At 58.5% G+C, this 18,899-nt stretch overlaps 1 protein-coding gene across 1 annotated transcript in view; it reads left to right on the top strand.

Annotated features, from left to right (window-relative positions):
* PHLPP2 (PH domain and leucine rich repeat protein phosphatase 2) overlaps nt 1-18,899 on the top strand; it is a gene marked incomplete at its 5' end in the record, with an annotated part of 43,696 nt that overhangs the window by 7,937 nt on the left and 16,860 nt on the right. Inside the window, 8 exons of the mRNA XM_019505235.1 lie at nt 6,473-6,663; nt 7,063-7,188; nt 9,223-9,377; nt 11,690-11,836; nt 14,015-14,245; nt 14,787-14,989; nt 15,403-15,463; nt 17,576-17,671. Of these exons, the coding sequence (XP_019360780.1) occupies nt 6,473-6,663; nt 7,063-7,188; nt 9,223-9,377; nt 11,690-11,836; nt 14,015-14,245; nt 14,787-14,989; nt 15,403-15,463; nt 17,576-17,671 (1,210 nt within the window). The remainder of the gene's footprint in view (nt 1-6,472; nt 6,664-7,062; nt 7,189-9,222; nt 9,378-11,689; nt 11,837-14,014; nt 14,246-14,786; nt 14,990-15,402; nt 15,464-17,575; nt 17,672-18,899) is intronic.

Here is an 18,899-nt window from a genome sequence, read left to right as displayed (position 1 = left end):
AGGAAAGGCAGAATTCAGAAGGGTTTGATAGGTTGGAAATCTGGGCTCATGCTTGGAGCTGGGGAGGCCTCAGCTAGAGTCGTGTGCACTGTTCTGCGCTCCACACTTTGAGGAGGATGTGGAGAAGTTAGGGTCTGGAGGAGGGTGCCCGTAGATGATAAAGGCTTGGAAGGCAGCTGCAAGATGTAAGGTTGGGAAAACTAGGCACTTCTGGCTTGGAGGAAAGGTGACTGATGAGAGTCTTTAAATCTCTGGAGGGCTGCTGTTGGGAAGACAGAGCATGACCATTGTTCCTTGCTGCACAGGGCAGGATGGTAGGTGCTAGCTTCAGACTGCAATAGAGCAGGCTTTGGTTGGACTTCTGGAAGCACTTGCTCACTGTAGAGCAGCGAGGCAGTGGGAGCGATGGAGGCCTTGGAGGTGGCTGGCTGAGCATGGTAGAGGAGGGTTGAAGAGCAGCATCTTGCATCCAGGCAGGGGGTGGACCAGATGGCCCCTGAGGTGCCCTTTAGTCCTGTGGTCCTGTGCCGTGGGACAGGAGGGTCAGAGACGGCTCCTGGCTTTAGGTCTAAGGGTCAGCTGGAGAGCGGCGAGGCTTGCATGGAGGGATTGGGAGTTGGCCCTGCAGCTTGAGCCTGAGTGGGTGGCCAAGGGGCTGAGGAGATGCTGACAAGCCAGGGCACACCCTCTGATGGCAGAAGATAGGTTCAACCAGGGGAGCTGGTTTGAGGGGCGTCCCAGGAGAGCTGCAGTTGCGGTGTGGGTGGGCCAGCGCACCCAGAGAGGTTATGGAGGGGCTTCCCAGGACCCAGCGGGAGAGCAGCCAAAGGTGCGGTCTGGGTCCTGGGAGGAGGCATGGCGAGGCCTGTTGCAGAGGTGGAGGACGGAGGTCCAGTGCATTGTGGGCCAAGCTTTGCGCCAGGGAAGGCTGCTGGGAGCACCCAGAAAGGCTTCAGGTTCAGAGAAGTCACTTTGCTCCATGGGCAGGGTCGCATCTGGTGCTGAAACCCATCAGGTTGCTCTTGCAGGAGGTCTGATCTTGGGCCCAGAGATCTTGCCTGTGTCTGGACTGGAAACAGTTTCATGCTGTGGATCCAGCCTAGAGCTAATTGCATAGCGCTGGACAGCTCAGACTGCCTTGTGTCCAGAGGCTCTGTTTCTTGGTTCGGTGCTCAGCTGCCCAGGCTGAATTGAAGAATCACTGAAAATGGGGGCTGTCAGCATAAGCAGGTGCTGACCGTCCTGGGAGGAGAACCAAAATGATTGCAGCTGGGAGCAGGAGGGGCCACACATGCTGCCCGGCTGGCTGCCCAGGGGAGGGGGAGAGGGAGGGTGGCATGGGGCTGGAGCACAGCTCCGTGGCTGTGGCGAGGGATGGGGGCACGGGGGTGGGGGCTTGGGCTTGGGCTTGCACGCGGCACTGCTGCTTACCTGGAGGCCCGTTATGGTGCTGACGGCTGCTGCCTCCAAAACCTCCCTCTGCCGCCGCGGAGCCATGCCTGGAGCTGTGCGGCCAGCTGCCGGGCGGCAGCAGCTGCGTGGCGGTGGCCAAGCGGCATGCAGCCATCCCCACCTCCCTGCGCCCCACCGCTGCTGCCGGCTACGCAGCTCCAAGCATGGCTCCACAGCGGCAGCGGGAGGTTTTGGAGGCAGTCACCACTGGTACGGGCAGCCGCTGCCGCTTGCCTGTGGGGCCACCCGTGCCAGCAGTGACGGCCACTGTGTACAAAACCTCCTGCTGCTGCGGAGCTGTGCTTACCCCACTTACCTCTAAGATCCAGGGGCAAAGGGCATGGCTCCGCAGTGGCCATGCTTGCCCAGAAAGCCCCCCCACCCTACATGCAGACGCCATCGCAGAGTCCTGCAGCTAGTTGTAGGGCATGCTGCTGAATGCAAGCCCCTATCTCACCCCCTGGCCGGGCGGCACATATGTGGCCTGCACGTATGGTAGGAAGCTGTGTGCCCCTTGCTGCAGCCTGCCAGATGGGCTGTTCTCTCTGGGACCCTGTTCAGCCTCCATAGGGCCGGAGAGTGCAGGCAAGGTGGGGACGCAGTCAGTGTGGCTAACTGCACCTTGTCATGCGCCCACAGATGCACCGCGAGCAGGTCCAGGGAGGTGATCCTCCCCTTCTATGTGGCACTGGTCAGGCCGCAGCTGGAGTACTGCGTCCAGTTCTGGGTGCCGCACTTCAAGAGGGATGTGGACAGCATGGAGAGGGTCCAGAGGAGGCCACTCGCATGATCAGGGGGCAGCAGGGCAGGCCCGACGAGGACAGGCTACGGGACCTGAACCTGTTCAGCCTCCACAAGTGAAGTCTGAGGGGGATCTAGTGGCCACCTACAAACTGGCCAAGGGGGACCAGCAGGCACTGGGAGAGTCCCTGTTCCCCTGAGTGCTACTGGAAGTAACAAGGAATAACGGCCGTAAGTTGACGGGGAGTAGGTTCAGACTAGACATCAGGAGGCGCGACTTCACTGTCAGGGCGGCTAGGAGCTGGAACCAACTTCCAAGGGAAGTGGTGCTTTCCCCTGCCCTGGGGGTCTTCAAAAGGAGGCTCTGTTCCCTTGCAGTCTCAGGGCTCTGCACTGTGGACAGCAGTCCCAAGTCATGCTGTCTGCCACCTCCCGTCACCTGGCACCTGGCCGCCCCTCTGCCTCAAGCGTGGAGTTCCACGCGTGTGCTTGGGTCTGCCTGGCTGACACGGCTAGAGCAGCTCCTGCTTGGGAAAACAAACCCGGCCAGAGCTCAATGCCACTTCTGCCAGGTGTTCCCTGGGCTGCAGGTCCCTGTTCCCGTGTGCTTGTCATGTAATTGGCTGTGCTTTGGCAGCCAGACACTTGACAAATGGCCTGAGTCTAACCAGTGCCCGAGCCTGGTGGAGGGGACCTGCCCCGGCATCCTGGCCCTGGGGCTGGCTGTTCCAGAGCCAGTTGTGGCAGGTGCTGGGGCTGCCCTTGCCTACTGGAGAGCTGCCGGCTCAGCTGCTGCTCCTGAGCTAGGGGCAGAGTAGTCTGGCTGGGGAAGGAGGCTTCCACCTGCCATGAATCATTTTGGTTCTCGTCCCAGGATGGTCAGCACCTGCTTGTGCCGACAGTGGGCCTTTCACAGGCTGGTGCCCAGTGCAGCGCAGCATTGCAGCATGCGCTGGCAGGGGCCTGGCTGGACCAAAGGTGCCAGGACCTGGGGGTGGTGGGTGCAGGGACTATTGGACCTCCCCTCACGGTGCTGCAACCTGGTGTCTGGGGGTCGGGGCACTGTGGAGAGGTGGTCCACAGCTGTGGGTTAGTGTTCCCTGGTGCCACCGGCCATCGCTGCGCCTGCCTGGAAGCCAGAGAGGGTGCTGATGTCATGTGCCCCAAAGGGCCCCTGCCCTCCCTGGGAGGCCCTGGTGTCCCCTCCTGTGCTGTGCTGCTCCGTGCTGCTGCACCCTGCTCTGCCCCTCGGCCAGGTCATCTCCTCCAGCTGCTGCTGGGGGCTGCCGCAGGCACCTGCAGGAGCTGGCCACCCGCCTTCGCTTTCGCCTTCCCTGGTGCCCGGCTGCATCTCCAGCCTGAAGCTTCGTGAGCTTTGCAGAACCTGCTGTGCGTTGCAGCCTTTCTAAAATTAGCCTGCCCTTGCCTGACTGTGCAGTCACGTGGCCTGCGTTAAGTAGTCCAGCCCTGCTGAGTGGATACGTAGCTGCTGCCCCAGGCTACCCCTGTGTTGTCATCTCAAAGAAGCCATAGGAGTTCCCAAGCATTAGATACGTGGGTGCTTGGGCAGGCTGACACTGCTGCTGTGACAGCAAGGCGGAGAGCCTGGCAGCTGTGCACAACAACGGAGCTTGTGCAAAGTGTCTTCCACTTGTTTGATGGGGATGGATGGGCTATGAAGGCGCACACGCGCTTTCTCCCTCTGCATCACCAGCTCTCTGTGTTGCGTTGCAATTCCTTACATCAGATAAACCAAGGCGTTTAAACTGGACAGATGCAGGCCTGTATCAGAAATGAGCCTCTGATTGCTACTCGGTTAAATGCTGGACCCAACTCAGATTTTTTATTTCAGTTCTGGAGCCTCCAGGTGCAAGCAAACAACTTGCTGTTCTGCATGGGGCCAGGGCCTAGGCTCATTCATTCATAATGAATTTAGCACTTCTGCTGCTGCCTCTGCTACCAAAGCAATGAAGTTTCCTTGCGTTTCTGGAGCAAAATAATTTTCAGTTGTCAATTGGCTGTGGCCAGATTAGAGCATTTGCTGTCCAGCACTCCAGCTGGGCTACCCTGGACCACTGGCCATTACAGTCAGCGCCCGGCTTCACTGAGCTGGGATTTGCATGGTGGTTTAATTGGAGGTTGTGGGGCCACAGCTGAGACCTGTGGTGCTCTGTGGCCTGTCCCGACTTGCAGGAGGCACCTCTCCCTTGTCGCAGGGTGTGGAGCAGTCAGCCAGCTCGGGCTTGCCACGCCTGGCTGTCAGGAGGCTGTTTCCAGAGTCCTGCATTTGATGACTCTCCCTGTGCCCTGATGGGAGAGCCGGCTCATGGGGCCGTTGGGACAATCTAGCCTGATGCCTGGCGACACCAGCTCCATCAAACCTGGAGAACATCAGGGCTGATGTGAGAAATGGCCCTGGCAGCTGTTGCAGTGCCTAAGTGGTGCTTTTCTTGTCTGAATGTGTCTGGATCCGGTTCTGGTGCCTGGGTGGGGTTTGCTCCTGGTGCCTGGGTGGGGTTTGCTCCTGTCTCCTCAAGGGAAGGGCTTCTTTCTCTTCACAGCTCCCTGCTCTCAGGGCATCTCCTCGCCTCTTCCTCATCAGCTGAGTCTTCACACTCTTGGAGTCTGTCACCAGGAGCCTGTTTCCCATCCTTTCATCATTCTGGGTGCTCTTTACTGGAGCCCTCTTGGGGCAGGAGAGATGCCTGGGGTTCTTGCCAGGGGCCGTGATGCAGGCACAGGCTGTTCCTTAGGATCCCTCTCTGCCTCCCCAGGGTAGCTCCCAGCCCCTCGCTGCTGTTGCTGCCATTTGAGTCCAGCTGTCACTAATTACTTGTTTGCTTGTAGCTGGGGCTATGGAAGTGGCTGATTGTGGGGAGGGGCAGCGGAGTGTGGGGCTCAGACAGTGGTGCTGAGCACCTTCTGCATCCCGTTTAGCAGCCTGAGTATCCCTGTTACCAGAGCACTGGGGAGGCCCAGACTGAGCCTGTAATCTGTCTGGAGGGATCGATTCTGCCAGGAGCAGCGCTCTGCACGGCCTAGGGCTGGGGGAGCTGCCTGCACCCATGGGGAGGAGCACAGATCCTGACACCCAGGTGCCCAGAGCAGCCGGGATCTTGCAGAGCAGCCATATACATATCGCACCACAGCTCATTATCTTGTGTCACCTTCAGAGCTCTGCAGAACGTACGAGGCTCTAGAGAATCGCATCTGTCGTGTTGGCCCGTGCAGGTGAAATGTTGTGCCGTGCTCTGGTCCCGTCCAAGTCATTTTCAGGTCCTTAACAAGACTCAGCCCCGTCCTGCAAAAGGGGTCATAGAAAAAGATACAAAACCTCAGTGACTCCAGTAATTGCCAGGTACCGAGAGAGACGGGTGCACAACTTGATTGCGAAGGGTGTTTAATTGTTCTAAAGTCCTAATGGTGTCAAGACACAAGTTACACCAGCTTTGCAGAAACGTCTCAGGGAACCAAGATTCACTGTTAAAATTGTGCGGTGCAGCATCTGGGAAATCTTTAATAATTTTTCCTCAAGCAGTTCTTTCTTCCCGCAAGAAATATGAATGCATTAGTATGTGGATAGTATTAGCATGGTATTTCAAGCAGGATGAATGCATTACTGTTGCGTTGTCCTGTGTTTGCTCAGTGCTTCCCAGAGCAGGCACGCAGAGTTGAACAGCCACAGACAAAGGAAGCAATGTGCTGTGTAAAATGCCATTGCGATACACCTCCTCTTGGCCCCAGCAGTTAGTGTGGATCCAGCGTCTCGCTGGATTGCTCCATCAGAAGGAGGCATTGCCGACACGCGTCAGTTATTTCTTTGTGGTCTTGTTTGTTCATGGTCAGCGCACATGGCGCCCTGCTTTCCCGCGTGGCAGGAACAAACGTTGGAGGTGTTTCCTTGTTTGTGGCTTCCAAACCTGCCTCTCCAGCAGCTCCTCTTCCCCAAGGAGTTCTGGGCCTGCTCCCTCTGGGGCTGCTGGCCATGCTCGACCCCTCTTGCCCATGCAGACACGTGCAGCTGCAGCCTGCGTCCCTGCCTCTGTGTTTTAGTCAATCCCAAGGACATCCCGCTTTCTGCCCTCGTGTTCTCCTGCCTTGGGTAGTGGCTTCCGTGGCTTCAGCAATCTGACTCCCTAAGGGAGAGTTAAGTTGCATCTCCCACGTAGCTGATGGGAGGGTGGCCAGCCCCAGAGCCAGAGCTGCAGACATCCTGGCTCTGCTGGGGCAGAAAGTCTGTGGAAGACTGATGCTAACATGCCTCTTCTCCCCTCCCCAGAAAAGCCATGTCAGGTGGAGCAGCTGGACCGGATCCTGCTCTCGGGCATCTACAGTGTGCGCAAGGGAAGGACCCAGCTGCACAAGTGGGCAGAGCGCCTGGTCATCCTCTGTGGCACCTGCCTCATCGTGTCCTCCGTGAAAGACAGCCACACGGGGAAGATGCACATTCTGCCGCTGGTGGGAGGGAAGGTGAGGTGTGGCGTGCGGGCCAGCGGAACAAGGAAACCACCAAGCTGGGGTGGCCCATGCCCAGACCGTCCTGGGGGCAGGAGTTCTGGATACAGTTGCACAACTCCCCCGTGCTGTGTTGTGCAGCTGCAGGTTTCACAAGCCTGTGGCAGCAGCAGTAATGCTACTCTTGTGCAGTCAGCAGCATGAGCTGGCTCACCCTGCCCTGCCCCTGTGATCGCTGACTGGGACTGTCCCTGCCGGGAGGCCTGGAAAGATGCTTGTCGTCGCTGCCCAGCAGGCCCAACTTAGCCACTGCCCTTGGAGCAGAGCAGAGTCCCTGCCCTCACAGCCCCCCCACTTCGTCCCCCTGCTCCCAGAGCTGCTGGGCTGTGATGCGGCTCCTTTCTCCTGTTGCAGGTGGAGGAGGTGAAGCGCCGGCAGCACTCGCTTGCTTTCAGCTCCGTGGGGGCACAAGCGCAAACTTTCCACGTCTGCTTCAACACACCCGCAGAGTGCCAGCGCTGGCTCCGGCAGGCTTCTACGGTGAGGCCCAGGCTGCGGGGGGTTGAGCTGTGGGGCTCCAGGGTGAAAGGGAGGGGGGTTTGCTGAGTGATGGCCCAGACCTACCCCGGAAATTGCTAGGGGTGTGCCAGGATCACCTCCCAGCATCCCTGCACAGCTCATCTCTGGGGACACTGGCTGAGCTGTTGTCTGCGGCCCTGAGCAGCTGGATGTTGCACGCCAGGGCTCCACTGAGGCTGCTGCCTGTACGGCACCACCAAGCCATCATCCTGCCCCGGTGCCCCGTTGCAGCCGGCGCCTGCTTTTCATAGACATTAGGCCTGGAAGGGACCTTGGAAGATCATTGAGTCCAGACCCCTGCCCCAGGGGCAGGAAGTCAAGGGGCATGCTGCCGGCCTTCAGAGTTACTCCCAGGGTGGCCTCTTCCCTTAGCAACAGTGACCCACAAACTGGACCCTGCCCTCACTGCCTCTGCCAGAGTGGTACACAGAGCTGGCATGAAGCTGCTCTGGGGCACAGAGGAGTCGGCGTGGCCAGCCTGTGAGCTGAAGGGGCTGGTCAGTCCTGCCACCTCGTTCCACATTGGAGCACTTGGACAGGAGTGGCCTCTGCGCTAAAGCCTGGTTTCACGTGGAAAGCCTGGTATCGGCTGTGGCCAGGAATGGGTTCTGGGCTGGGTGGGCAGTGGCGCAGTTCCCATGTGCCAGCTCAGGCTGTGGACAGCAGCAGTGTCTGCATGGGATGGGGCCATCTCCCAGCATTGCACAGCTGCTTTGCCAGCATCTAGTGTCCTGTTCTGTAGGCCGCAGCTTCCCTGTGCCCAGTGGGCGTCCAGGGCTTCCTGCACTACCTGGGCCGGTCTCAATGGCAGCAGTGCTGCTGAAGCGCAGCCTGCGGGGTCCCTGCATGCATTGTCTCTGCTAAGGATGCTCCCATGTTACGAACCACCTGCAGAGCGGTGCAGAGACCCCTGGGCACAGTGCAGCTGCCTGAGGCCTCCATGGGCTTGCAGGCCACTGCTAGTTCAAACAGCATCTCTAGTCTCCTGTGGGGTCTGGCCTGTTCAGCCATCCAGACCTGGCCCAGCCCCTTCCTGACCTTCCGTTATCCTTTCCGCTTCATTTCCCTTCCAGGGCTTTGGCCCTTCACAGTCGCATCCCAGGCTCTTGCTGCTGGCAGCTTTCGCAACGAGAGCTGTCCCCACCAAGGGTTCTTCCCTGTCGGTGCTTGGGGACTGTGGAGAATCCTCTGACGCTCTGGAGCACTCTCACTCCGAGCACGGCTTCTAGCTCGGTCCCCTGGAAGGACCAGCGTTGTCACCATGCACACGTACCTTGGCCACCAGCCCGTCCTGCCCAGATGCAGGGGAATGCTTCACAGTCTGAGGGCAGCCAGCTGCCATAAAACTAGGCTGGCTATAGAGCCCAGAACAAACCGTCCAAGGTCTGAGGACAGAAGATCGTGACCATGGAAATGACTTCAGAGGAGGCCCAGTTTTGCAGAGCCTGGGTCAGTGCAGAAATGTTGCAAAGCTTCCTGGGGTAGATCTTTTCCAGCTTGATGAAAGTGATGTGCGAGTGCCCAAAGCAAGGGAAACCCTCAAACCCTGCACAAAAGTGCTGAGCTCTGCAGCACTGCTGGGGACTGCTGCTGTCGGCCCATCTGGTCTGGAACGTGCCCCGCGCTGCACTGCGCCGCAGGGCAGCAGTTGGAGCCAAGAGTCAGTTGCTGTCCTTGCTAGGCTGGATCCCTCCTGCTGTTTGTTGTGGCTGGCAGCTGGGGCCAAAACACGCATGCAGCTCATACAAGGCAGCCCCTTTCCCTTTCTACCACCACCAGTCAGGGATGAGAGCGGTGACAAGCAGGCCGGGGTTATATGCAACGCAGTTAAAAACCGCTTTCCTGTGTGCCCTGGCCACCCCTGGCGGAGACCAGGATCTTGTTGCTGCCCTGTGCTTTGTCAGCCCCCAGCTTGTCCTGGCCTTGCAATTTACTCTTGACTTGATTCAGTCACAGAAAAGACAGCGCAGGCTGAACTTGGCCCTTGCCTTCCAGGTTGTGTCTCAGCGCCTGAGCACTGTGGACCTCTCATGTTACAGCCTGGAGGAGGTCCCTGAGCATCTCTTCTACAGCCAAGACATCACCTACCTCAACTTGCGACACAACTTCATGCACCTGAGTGGCTCGGGGGGGCTGGACTCGCTCTGCAGGTGTGTGCTGAACTGGTTCCTTTGCACTGGGGCCACTGGGTTACACCGGGGGCAAGGCGGCAGGAGCATGCAGAGCAGACAGGAGTCATCCTGGTCCCTGTGGCTCCTGCCCACTGGGAGGAGGGTGGCGTTTGAGAGGTGCTAGCTGCTGGAGACTGGGGAGTCTGAGTCGTGCCCAGCAGCGTGCCAGCGGGCTCGCACAGAGCTGTGCCTAGTGACTTGATGTTGCACATACAGATGCCACGGTGATTGTGAGGCCCTTGGCTAAACAGTTGGGTAGCACCATTTGCTGCAGGAGCAGCAGCCAAGAGGAGCCCAGTGCAGCGGTCATGCTGAGAGGCTTGTGCGTAGGGGTGTGAGGCTGAAGCACCTGTTCCAACAGGACTGCGGAGCTGGCCCATGCCTAGGGCAGAAACACTGCAGAGACCCTGGCTGCGCTTTGGGCAGCCAGTGCACGGGGGAGCGAGAGGCTTGGGGCCAGGTGGACAGCAAGCTCCGATTTGCAGGCAGTGACAGCAGGGGTGCATGGCCATGAGCAGGACAGGTTTGGAGCAGATCAGGATGCAGTGAAGCAGGGAGCAGACAAATGAGGGGTTCCTGGATTGCCCAGAGAGCTGGAAGGTCTGCAGCAGCACGGTTAGATGGCTGCACCCTGCAAGGCCTTGCTGCCTTTGGGGGAGAAATGAGAACAGGACATGCCTGTCTGTTCAAACAAAGCAAAGGGTGGAAATGGACGTTGCCTTAAAACATAAAAAAGTTTTACGGCAGCACAAAGGCCAACAAACATGTCTGTGCTCTGGTCACGTTGCAGATGCCCAAAATGAGCTGCAGCAAGGTGGTGCCTATCTGTGCTGCTTCACTGCAGCTGACATCTGTTAGGCTTATGGCGGGAGAGCGCAGCCAGCTTGGCACCGCCTGTGCTTTCCAGCCGCCCCAGCCAGGCACTCCTGGGGCTTCATGGGCCTGATCCTGGGTGCCCTGACAACACCCATTTGGGATTCCCCAGGTACCCATGAGCACTCTGGTATGGTCCCGGGCTGGGACCACCAGCAACAGATTGGCAGCCCCAGCCCCAGGACTGCACTGGAGTGTCAGGCTTGGTCTGGGGCAGTCCTGGGCGCATCTCTGAGCAGGGACAGCTGGAGTCTCTGGGATGCATCTGTCAGCAGGGAAGCCTCTCCTGTCCTTGGTCGCAGAGAAGCATCCTGGAGATTTCTAGGACATGTCTGTAAGCCAGAAACGCACCACTCGTTGCCCTGCAAATTCAACGGGTGACAGGCGATGTGTGTTTTGGCCAGCAAGGTGAATCTGCTGAGGTGAGACCCATGCCAGCGCCACTGATCCACTTCATTTGGCAACGTCTGCTTCTTGCCTGAGATGCTCAGGAAGGTTGCTGATCCTCTGTCTGACGTGGAGGATGAGAGATGGGAAGCTGCTTGGTTGCAGCACCTCTTCCAGGGAGGTCAGCTTTGCCCAGAGGGCAGCTGCAGAGAGCCTCTGCCCCTCCCCACAGGGGGTAGATGGCAGAGGCAGTTTCTGTGGTCAGTCACGCTTGAGACATGGAGCTGCTGCCATGAGCTTCCTTCTCACCTCCCCTGCAGGCGTGCAGGACCTAGCAGCCAGGTGCCTTGTCACAAGGCAGCTTTGCTGTTGGTATTCATGCAGGGCTTAGCGCCGCGCTGTCCAGGCAGACTCGTCCCGCTGTCCAGGGCTGTGAATGGCAGAGGCCGTCTGAAGAGCAAGAAGTGGAGGTTGCTTGTCTGGAGCAGAGGCCCTCTGAGATGAGGGACCATCTCTCCCTCCTCAGAGGTCAACTTAGCCATTTGCTAGGGTCTCCCTGTGGGGACATGGCGTCAGCAGTGGGCGTCTTGGCATTGTAGCCCTGTCAAGCCTCAGAGGTTTCTTTCGCTGCATGTGCACCAGATGTGCCCCCCTCCCACTGCGTTGGCCCATGTCCCAGATCGCTAGGTCTCCCGCCAGTGCCGTGTGGCCAGGCCGTTCCGTTCCCGTCCCTGCTCCACCCTTGCAATCATTCAAAGGTAGGCTCGACACCACTACCCCCTGAGGGCCTGTCTCTGCCATGGTGCAGACAGACAGTGCCTGTTTGCTCTTGCCTTTCAAGAAGAGCCTGTGGTGCGCTCATGCTTTTGTCAGCAGTAGCTTTCTGTGCACCTGGGGCTCAGCCTGGTGCTGGAGTCACCGGGCTGGAGGGGAGCGTGTGTTACGTGGGCTGCATCAGAGCTCTCATGCTTGCCTTGGTGTGCACACAATCATTGTAGCCCATGCGTGTAACTCGTGCTCTTGCTGTGTAGGTTTTCTCAACTGAGGGGCCTGAACCTGTCTCAGAACCAGCTGGGGGAGTTTCCCACATCGCTGTGCGAGATCCCCACGCTGACCGAGCTCAACCTGTCCTGCAATGGGCTCCATGACCTGCCCAGCCAGGTCGGCAAGCTGCTGAAGTGAGTATGTCCCCTTTGCATTCACAGACCCCGTGGTTTGGGTACAAGTGTGGCCCATGGGGTGGGTCCCCATGTCCCATGACCCCTCTGAGAGGTCCCCGTCTTCACCACTCATTCACGTAGATGCATCTCAGGAGGAAATGGTGGCAGACTGAGAGCCAGGTGTGCCAATTCTCTTGCTCTCAGTGGTGAATGGAGTGCAGATAAAGGTGGTCAGCGAGGGTCTTGTTGCTCCCAGATCAGATGGGAGCAACTTGAGCAGCTTCCCGCTAGCAGCGGCTGCTGCTCACCAATGGAGCTGTGCTTCAGCAGCTTATGGTTTGGACAGGGCTGATCCTGCCTCAGGCTGGGGCTTGGCCTAGATGAACTCTGGAGGTCCCTTCCAGCCCCGCTTCTCTGAGTCTATGGCCCCGAGCTGCCCATATACCATGCTGCCCTTCTCAGGATGTGGTTGTTGCAGCTCACAGCATAATGGAGTCCATTTCAAGTGTGAACACACTGATTTAGCAAAACAAACCTAAGGTAGGCTTTGCCCGCAGGAGGGCACGGTCCAAGGACGCAGAATAGGAGCGATGTTGCTTGCTCCATTTTTGCAGTGGCTGTGCATCCTTACGGCCAGACGTTGATAGTTGTTCTGCAGTGTTTCTCAAGGAGTGTAGGATGTTATCTTTCATGCTGATACTGTTTCCTTAATGGTCTCTTGTCTTTAATGACTTGAATTTGGCCTGCAGCAACTTCTTGGCAAGGCCAGGTCAATGGTTCTGTCAGCACCCAGGTCCTGTGTGTCTGCTTAGATGAGCAACACAGCGCTGCTCGAGCGCAACATGCAGGAAGAGCCACTTGGCTGTAAAATCAGAGACCTTGCACAGCAGAGCATGGGTTCAGTGGGCAGGTACTAGTGCACGCTTGCTTTGCCCTACACTTTCATCATAAACGCAGCTGGGAGCTGTGTGCAGCACACTGTCGGTACCACACATGTCCAAGGATTTGGGATTCCATAGAGGATCCCGCACTGCGCTGGTTTAGAAGCAATGTGGGACCATCATAATGATGCCTACTCAGTAGAGCACAGAGCAAAGGTTGCCTGTGTTTTAACTTGGCGTCGCCTCCTTTGATTGCTTTGCTGTGAGACCCTTTATTTGGGTGGCTCTAATCCAGTCTTCAAATGGGACCTCCTGACTGTTGGTCCGTCAGGAAACAAGATGTTCCCTCCTGCAGGAATGCCTGCAAAACCCTTCTGAGGGGCCTGTCCCACACACCTGCAGGGTCTGTGGGAGTGATCCTCTTCCTTGTCCAGCTTTGTCTGTTGGGTGCTCAGGGGCTTGCAGGGAAAATGTCTGTGCCAGGCTGCTATCCATTTTGCTAGAAATGCATCGGTGCCAACATGCTAAGGGCTGCCACGGAGCTTGGACTCGCTCCCTGGGCATCCTTGCGAAGAGGGCAGTGTGTAGGCAGGCTGGCCGCACTGCCAGGCATGCGCGGAGCAGGTGTGTGTGGGTGAGCGGGGCCGGCATGTGGTGGCTTTCTGCTTGGTCTTCTCCGTGGCTTCCCTGGCCTCTTTGGAGAAGACGGTTCCCTTTGTAAAAGCCAATCCACTTTGTAGCATGGGCACTGTGCAGTGGTGTGGGACACCGTGCATTGCTGTGGGGCTAGTGCTTGCACTGTACCTGCTGTCCCTGGGTTAGCTGACTGACTGGGGATAGCGGTTGTGTCTGTGTTGTGTTTTTAATGGCTGTCACAGAGGCTCAAGCACTGGGGACTCTTAGACTATAGAAATCCAAGGGAGTAAGTGTGCGCCATGTGCTCAGTGAGCCAGTGTGACAGTGCTTGAGTTATTTTTACTGCCACTTATTTGGGGAACTGGTAGCTCCCAATCCAGCTGCAGCTCAGTCCACTGCTTTGCAATGTGCCAGTTTAGACCCCAGACTCCTTAGGTGAGCAACAAGGAGTGAGAAATGTCAGAACTGCCTGGCAGAGCTCCCTGCGCCATCCTTGGCGAGTGTGCCCTATGGCATCGCTGTAAGTGCAGCGTGCAGACAGGAGCCCCGTTCTCAAAGCTCCCTGCCTCTGCCGGTGGCACAGCTGGTCCAGTGCGGGTCTCAGCATGCCTTGCCTCTGCTAAATGTGAAACCTGGCTCACTCCCACCCCTGAGCCCTCTCCATCCCTCATCTGTGCAGTCTTCAGACCTTTGCTCTCGATGGGAATTGCCTCACGACCCTGCCAGATGAGCTTGGATGCCTGCAGCAGCTCAGCTCCCTGGGACTCTCCTTCAATGACTTCCACGATCTGCCAGCCGTCTGTGAGAAACTCCTCGCCTTGGACAAGCTGGCCATGGCGGGGAACCAGCTGGGGACCCTGGACTTGGGTGCACTGAACAGAATGAGCCACATCAAGCATGTGGATCTGAGGTGAGCTGCTGGCAGGTGCCCTGCAGGAGGGCTGTGCAGTGCTCTGGCCCTGCTTAGGGGTGTAAAGAGCCCTAGAGAGCCAGGCTGCTTGCACCAAGCCAAGGCCACGGAGCAGTGGTCAGGACTCGGGGTGGGGGGTGGGGGTCTGAACCACTGCTCCGGTGCCCCCTGAGCAGGGAACGTGCTGGACGCGCCTCAGGGCGGCTGTTGCTGAGGTTCCCAGCCACCAGCTGTGGGGGCTGTGCGCCATCCCAGGACATGTGGCAAGGGCCTTCTCTGGATGCGTGGCTGTACAGGATGGGTCTGACTGCCAGGCTCAGGCTCTGGCCAGTTTTCTCTTAGCAAGTGTTACTCGCCCAGAACCAGCCGCACGGCACTGAACGCTGCACATTGGGCCCTGGGCCTGCTGGTGCATGCCCCTGCCCATAAACCCCACTCCTGCCCTGGGCTGCTCTCCAAGCACCTGCTCCTTGGCCTAGGTGTCAAGTGGTCCCTCTCCCTACTTCCCTCCTCCCCTGACCTGTGGACCCTGAACACTTAGACTGAACCAGCTGAAGGGGGCATCTGCTGACAGCCTGGAGGGGAACAAGTCTGTGACCCACTTGGATGTGCGGGACAACCAGTTGGCAGAGCTGGACCTGAGCACCCTGGGCAGCCTGGAGCAGCTGCACTGCGAGCGGAACCGTCTTCAGGAGCTGACGCTGAGCGGCTTCTCCCTGCGGGCCCTCTACGCCAGCCACAACCGTACGTCTGCTCTGCCCTGCTGCTGGGCGCTGGGGGCCGTGGGGAAGGCGTGGTGGGTCAGACCCTGGGTGCTTGGAGCTCCTTGCACAGCTCTAGCTGGTGCGTGAGCTCCTGCAGTTCCTGTAATGGCACATGCAGTGGCTGCCTTGTGGGGCAGGGCCCTGTCACAGCATCTAGCCTCATGAGGGACAGTTTGTGGCATCTCCCTACAGCTGCCTTGGGTCCATGCAGGCATGCTTCTCAGTGGGAGGCCTTCCCTGCCCCCAACTCACCCCCAGGTGCTGCCGCTGTAGGAACAGGAGCCCCCAGGTGCACATTGGCAATACCCAAGGAGGGGCATGGCACGGCCTGGCTTTGCTGCCAGGCCTGCTCCCCTCAGCACCGCGCTCATGGTTGCCTGTTTCATTGATCAGGTCTGACCGCAGTCAGTGTTTACCCAGTGCCAGGCCAGCTGACCTGCCTCGAGCTCTCCTGGTAAGTAGCTGCCACCGTCAGGCACAGCGCCGGATCCTGGGCTGCTGGGAGAACTTGGGGGGGTGGGGGGGGTGTTGCCAGGGCTGTGCCTGGGGCAGCTCCTGTGGAGCGGATGCTATTGATTCCAGGGTTGCTGCTGCTCTGTGCCCGCAGGGAGCTTGCAGGGAGCACAGCTGAACTGTTGCATCCATGAAGCCAGTAGCTCAGGTCTCCTCCCCCGCCCCCAAGACGTGCTTCCAGCAAGGCAGCATCTGCCCCTGCCCCTGCACTGCACCCTTCACTGTGCACACGCTGATGCCCACAGCATCTCCCTCTGGGCCCAGGGCTTGGCATGTTCCTGGTGCTTCCTTTTGATGGCAGGAGGCCTGTATGCCTTGAGCACCTGCACGGGGGAGTTCCCCCCCTCAGCATCGGGACGGTGGAACCTGGCCCTGCTCCCTCCCTGCACGAGTGCGGCTCTCCTCTGTGGAGCTGAGCCCATCTTAGGTAGTAATGGGACAATAGGGATGCTTTCTGTATAGGCCTCAGCACCCCTGTGAGGTGTTGTGCCAGGGTAACTGCCCTGGCTTGGTTCCTGCCTTGTCACAAGCCAGCATAGCTTCCCTTGTGGACGGCCTGCTTGTCCTGGGAGTGTCTCTGGGTCATGGTGGGGAAGGCTGTGCACTTACTGGTAGAAAAGGCCTGTGACCACATCTGTGTCACCTGCTGTATTAGGCAGCGTCTCATTAGGGTATCTGATTTGTAGCACACAAGAGTCAGGCGAGGCTCAGTCCCCTTCGCAGCCAGACAGCCTCAGCAGAGAACGGAGAGGGTTCCTGAGAAGTCAGAGCTCATCTATGTGCTTATCACCGTGGCAGTGGCATGTCACGCCTGCGTGGGTTTATGGCCTGCTGCAGTCCGCGGACTTTCCCCTTGCAGCGCAGTGGGGGCCATGCACTCGCACACGCACACGCACACGCACGTTCTTCCTTCGTGCAGACTCCTGCTTCCCTCGGGGTGGATTTATCCAAGGCAGAAGGGAGGTTGAGCCAGGCCAGGATTAGCAGCAGGAAGTCAACAGGACTGAGGCTTGCGGGCCTTGACCACGGCTCCATTGCAGCAGGGTGCTGACCAGGTCCCACAGATGTGGAGCCAGAGCCTGGTGGTGTTTAGGGCTGGCAGAGAGGGGGCAAGCATGTGTCCCGAGGAGGCGGCTGGCAGCACGGGGTTTGCCCTGTGCCAGTGCTCCAGCAGTGTGCTGCAGGCAGAGGCGTGCCCATAGCATGGCAGGTGTTACCGCTGCTCCCATCTGGGTAGCTCAGGTGGCCAGAGCCTCCTGCGCCAGCTAGTGACCAGCAGGTGTGCCCGGGTGCCCAGCACTGTGTACTGCCTGTGGGAGCTGACAGCTGTGCTGCTGCCCCCTTCCCGGCCAGCCTGGTCCACCGATTAGCCTGAGCAGGTGTCAGCAAGGTGTCCTGCTCTGGTCCCTCCTTCTGGTGTGGGGGAGGAGTGAGGTACAAGTGACCTTCTGAGACTGCAGTGAGCTATGCAGGAAATGCAGCACCTCCTCTGATCAGCACTGGGAGACTGGCGTCAAAGGAGAAGTAACACTTCCCTGACCGGCTGCCTCTGCCCCCGTGGGACGTGACTGGGTGACTGGCTGCCTTCTCGGTCACTGGCTCAAAGGTGCCTGCGTCAGGAGACCCTGTTCTGGTGCTGTTGGCTGGGCCACGGGGTAGGCAGCTCAGCACAGGCCCTGGAGAGAGCCCCGCATCTCACTAGTGCTGATCCATTCCCCTGCTGCCAGGCTTAGCAGAGACCACAGACCAAATGGCCCCTGATCTGACTTGCCCCTTCCTTCCCACGTGGGCCCACATAAGGAGGTTGCTGCTGGTGCTGTAGGTGAAACAAAAGGCTTGTCGTTAGGACATCACCACTTCTACACCCTACGCTAAGTAGCTCGACTTAAGTGACCACTGCCTCCTGGGCTGGTCCGGCTGCCCGTAGGCTCGTGTTGGGTCCCCACCCCACTGAAGCGCTGCAGTAAAATGCCCGTGTGGGCAGACCCTGAGCCAGGAGAGCTCCAGGTCGTGCCACCCCCTGCCACTCGCATGTTCTCCTATCTCCTACCAGGAACCAGTTGCAGTGTGTCCCTGACTGGGCCTGTGAAGCAAAGAAGCTGGAGGTGTTGGACCTGAGCTTCAATCTCCTCACAGAGCTGCCGTCAAGGTAAGAGGAACCCCCATCCCTGCCAAAAGCTGGGACCCCCTCCAGGGCGTGAGCTGGGAGGGAACTCCCAGCCCTGCGCTTTCGGTACCAAGCTGCTTTCTTGCATGATGGCTGCTGGTCAGACTCTTTGTAGCTCCTGGGGCCAGCAGGGAGGCAGAGTCCTCTCCCTTTCAGCATGACAGGAGCCAGAGAGTTTACCCCATGATGCCAGCCTCTGCACCAGCAGTTCATGGTAGAGCAGGAGCGTTAGTGCTGTGCTATCTTAGTGCTTGGGGTACCAGTCGTGCGCTGGGGCCGCGGTGTGCTAGGGCCCTTGCAAACACAGAGCAAAGATGACTCTGAATCCTAGCTCTAGCCTCCAGCTTATCTAATCTGCAAATTTGCTGAGGGTGCACTCCATCCCATCGTCCAGATCTCTGATGAAGATATTGAACAAAACCAGCCACAGGACCAACCCCTGGGGCACTTCTCTTGATACCAGCTTGATTACCGGCTGCCAACTAGACACTGAGCCGTTGATCGCTCCTGTCTGAGCCCATCAATTCAGCCAGTTTCTAGCCACCTGACAATCTGTTCATCCATCCTATACATCATCCCATTTCAAGAGGGATGTGGACAACATGGAGAGGGTCCAGAGGAGGGCCACCCGCATGATCCGGGGACAACCGGGCAGACCCTACAGTGAGAGACTGCGGGACCTGAACCTATTCAGCCTCCACAAGAGAAGGCTGAGGGGGGACCTGGTGACCATCTATAAACTCACTAGGGGGGACCAGAAGGGTTTGGGGGAGACGCTGTTTCCCCTAGCGCCCGCTGGCATAACAAGGAGTAATGGGCACAAGTTGATGGAGAGGAGGTATAGATTGGACATCCGCAAAAACTACTTCACAGTTAGGGCGGCTAGGAGCTGGAACCAACTTCCAAGGGAAGTGGTGCTGGCCCCTACCCTGGGGGTCTTTAAGAAGAGGCTGGATGCCTACCTGGCTGGACTCATTTGAGTCCTGTTTTTGTTTTGGGGTTTTGTTGTTCTCCCGCCCTGGCGGGGGGTCGGGCTAGAAGATCTACTAGGTCCCTTCCGACCCTAAATCTATGAAACTATGAAACTATACTTCCGTAGCTTTCCTAGTTTCATAGTTAGTAGGGTGAGAAGGGACCTGAGCAGAGCATCGAGTCTGACCCCCTGCCATGACAGGAAAGAGCACTGGGGTCAAACGACCCCAGCAAGGTG

Source organism: Gavialis gangeticus, unplaced genomic scaffold (assembly GCF_001723915.1).
Source record: "Gavialis gangeticus isolate Ggan-Ray unplaced genomic scaffold, GavGan_comp1, whole genome shotgun sequence".
NCBI classification, from domain to species: domain Eukaryota; kingdom Metazoa; phylum Chordata; order Crocodylia; family Gavialidae; genus Gavialis; species Gavialis gangeticus.
Note: the sequence above shows the minus strand (reverse complement) of the source record. Positions and strands in the feature narration are given on the sequence as shown.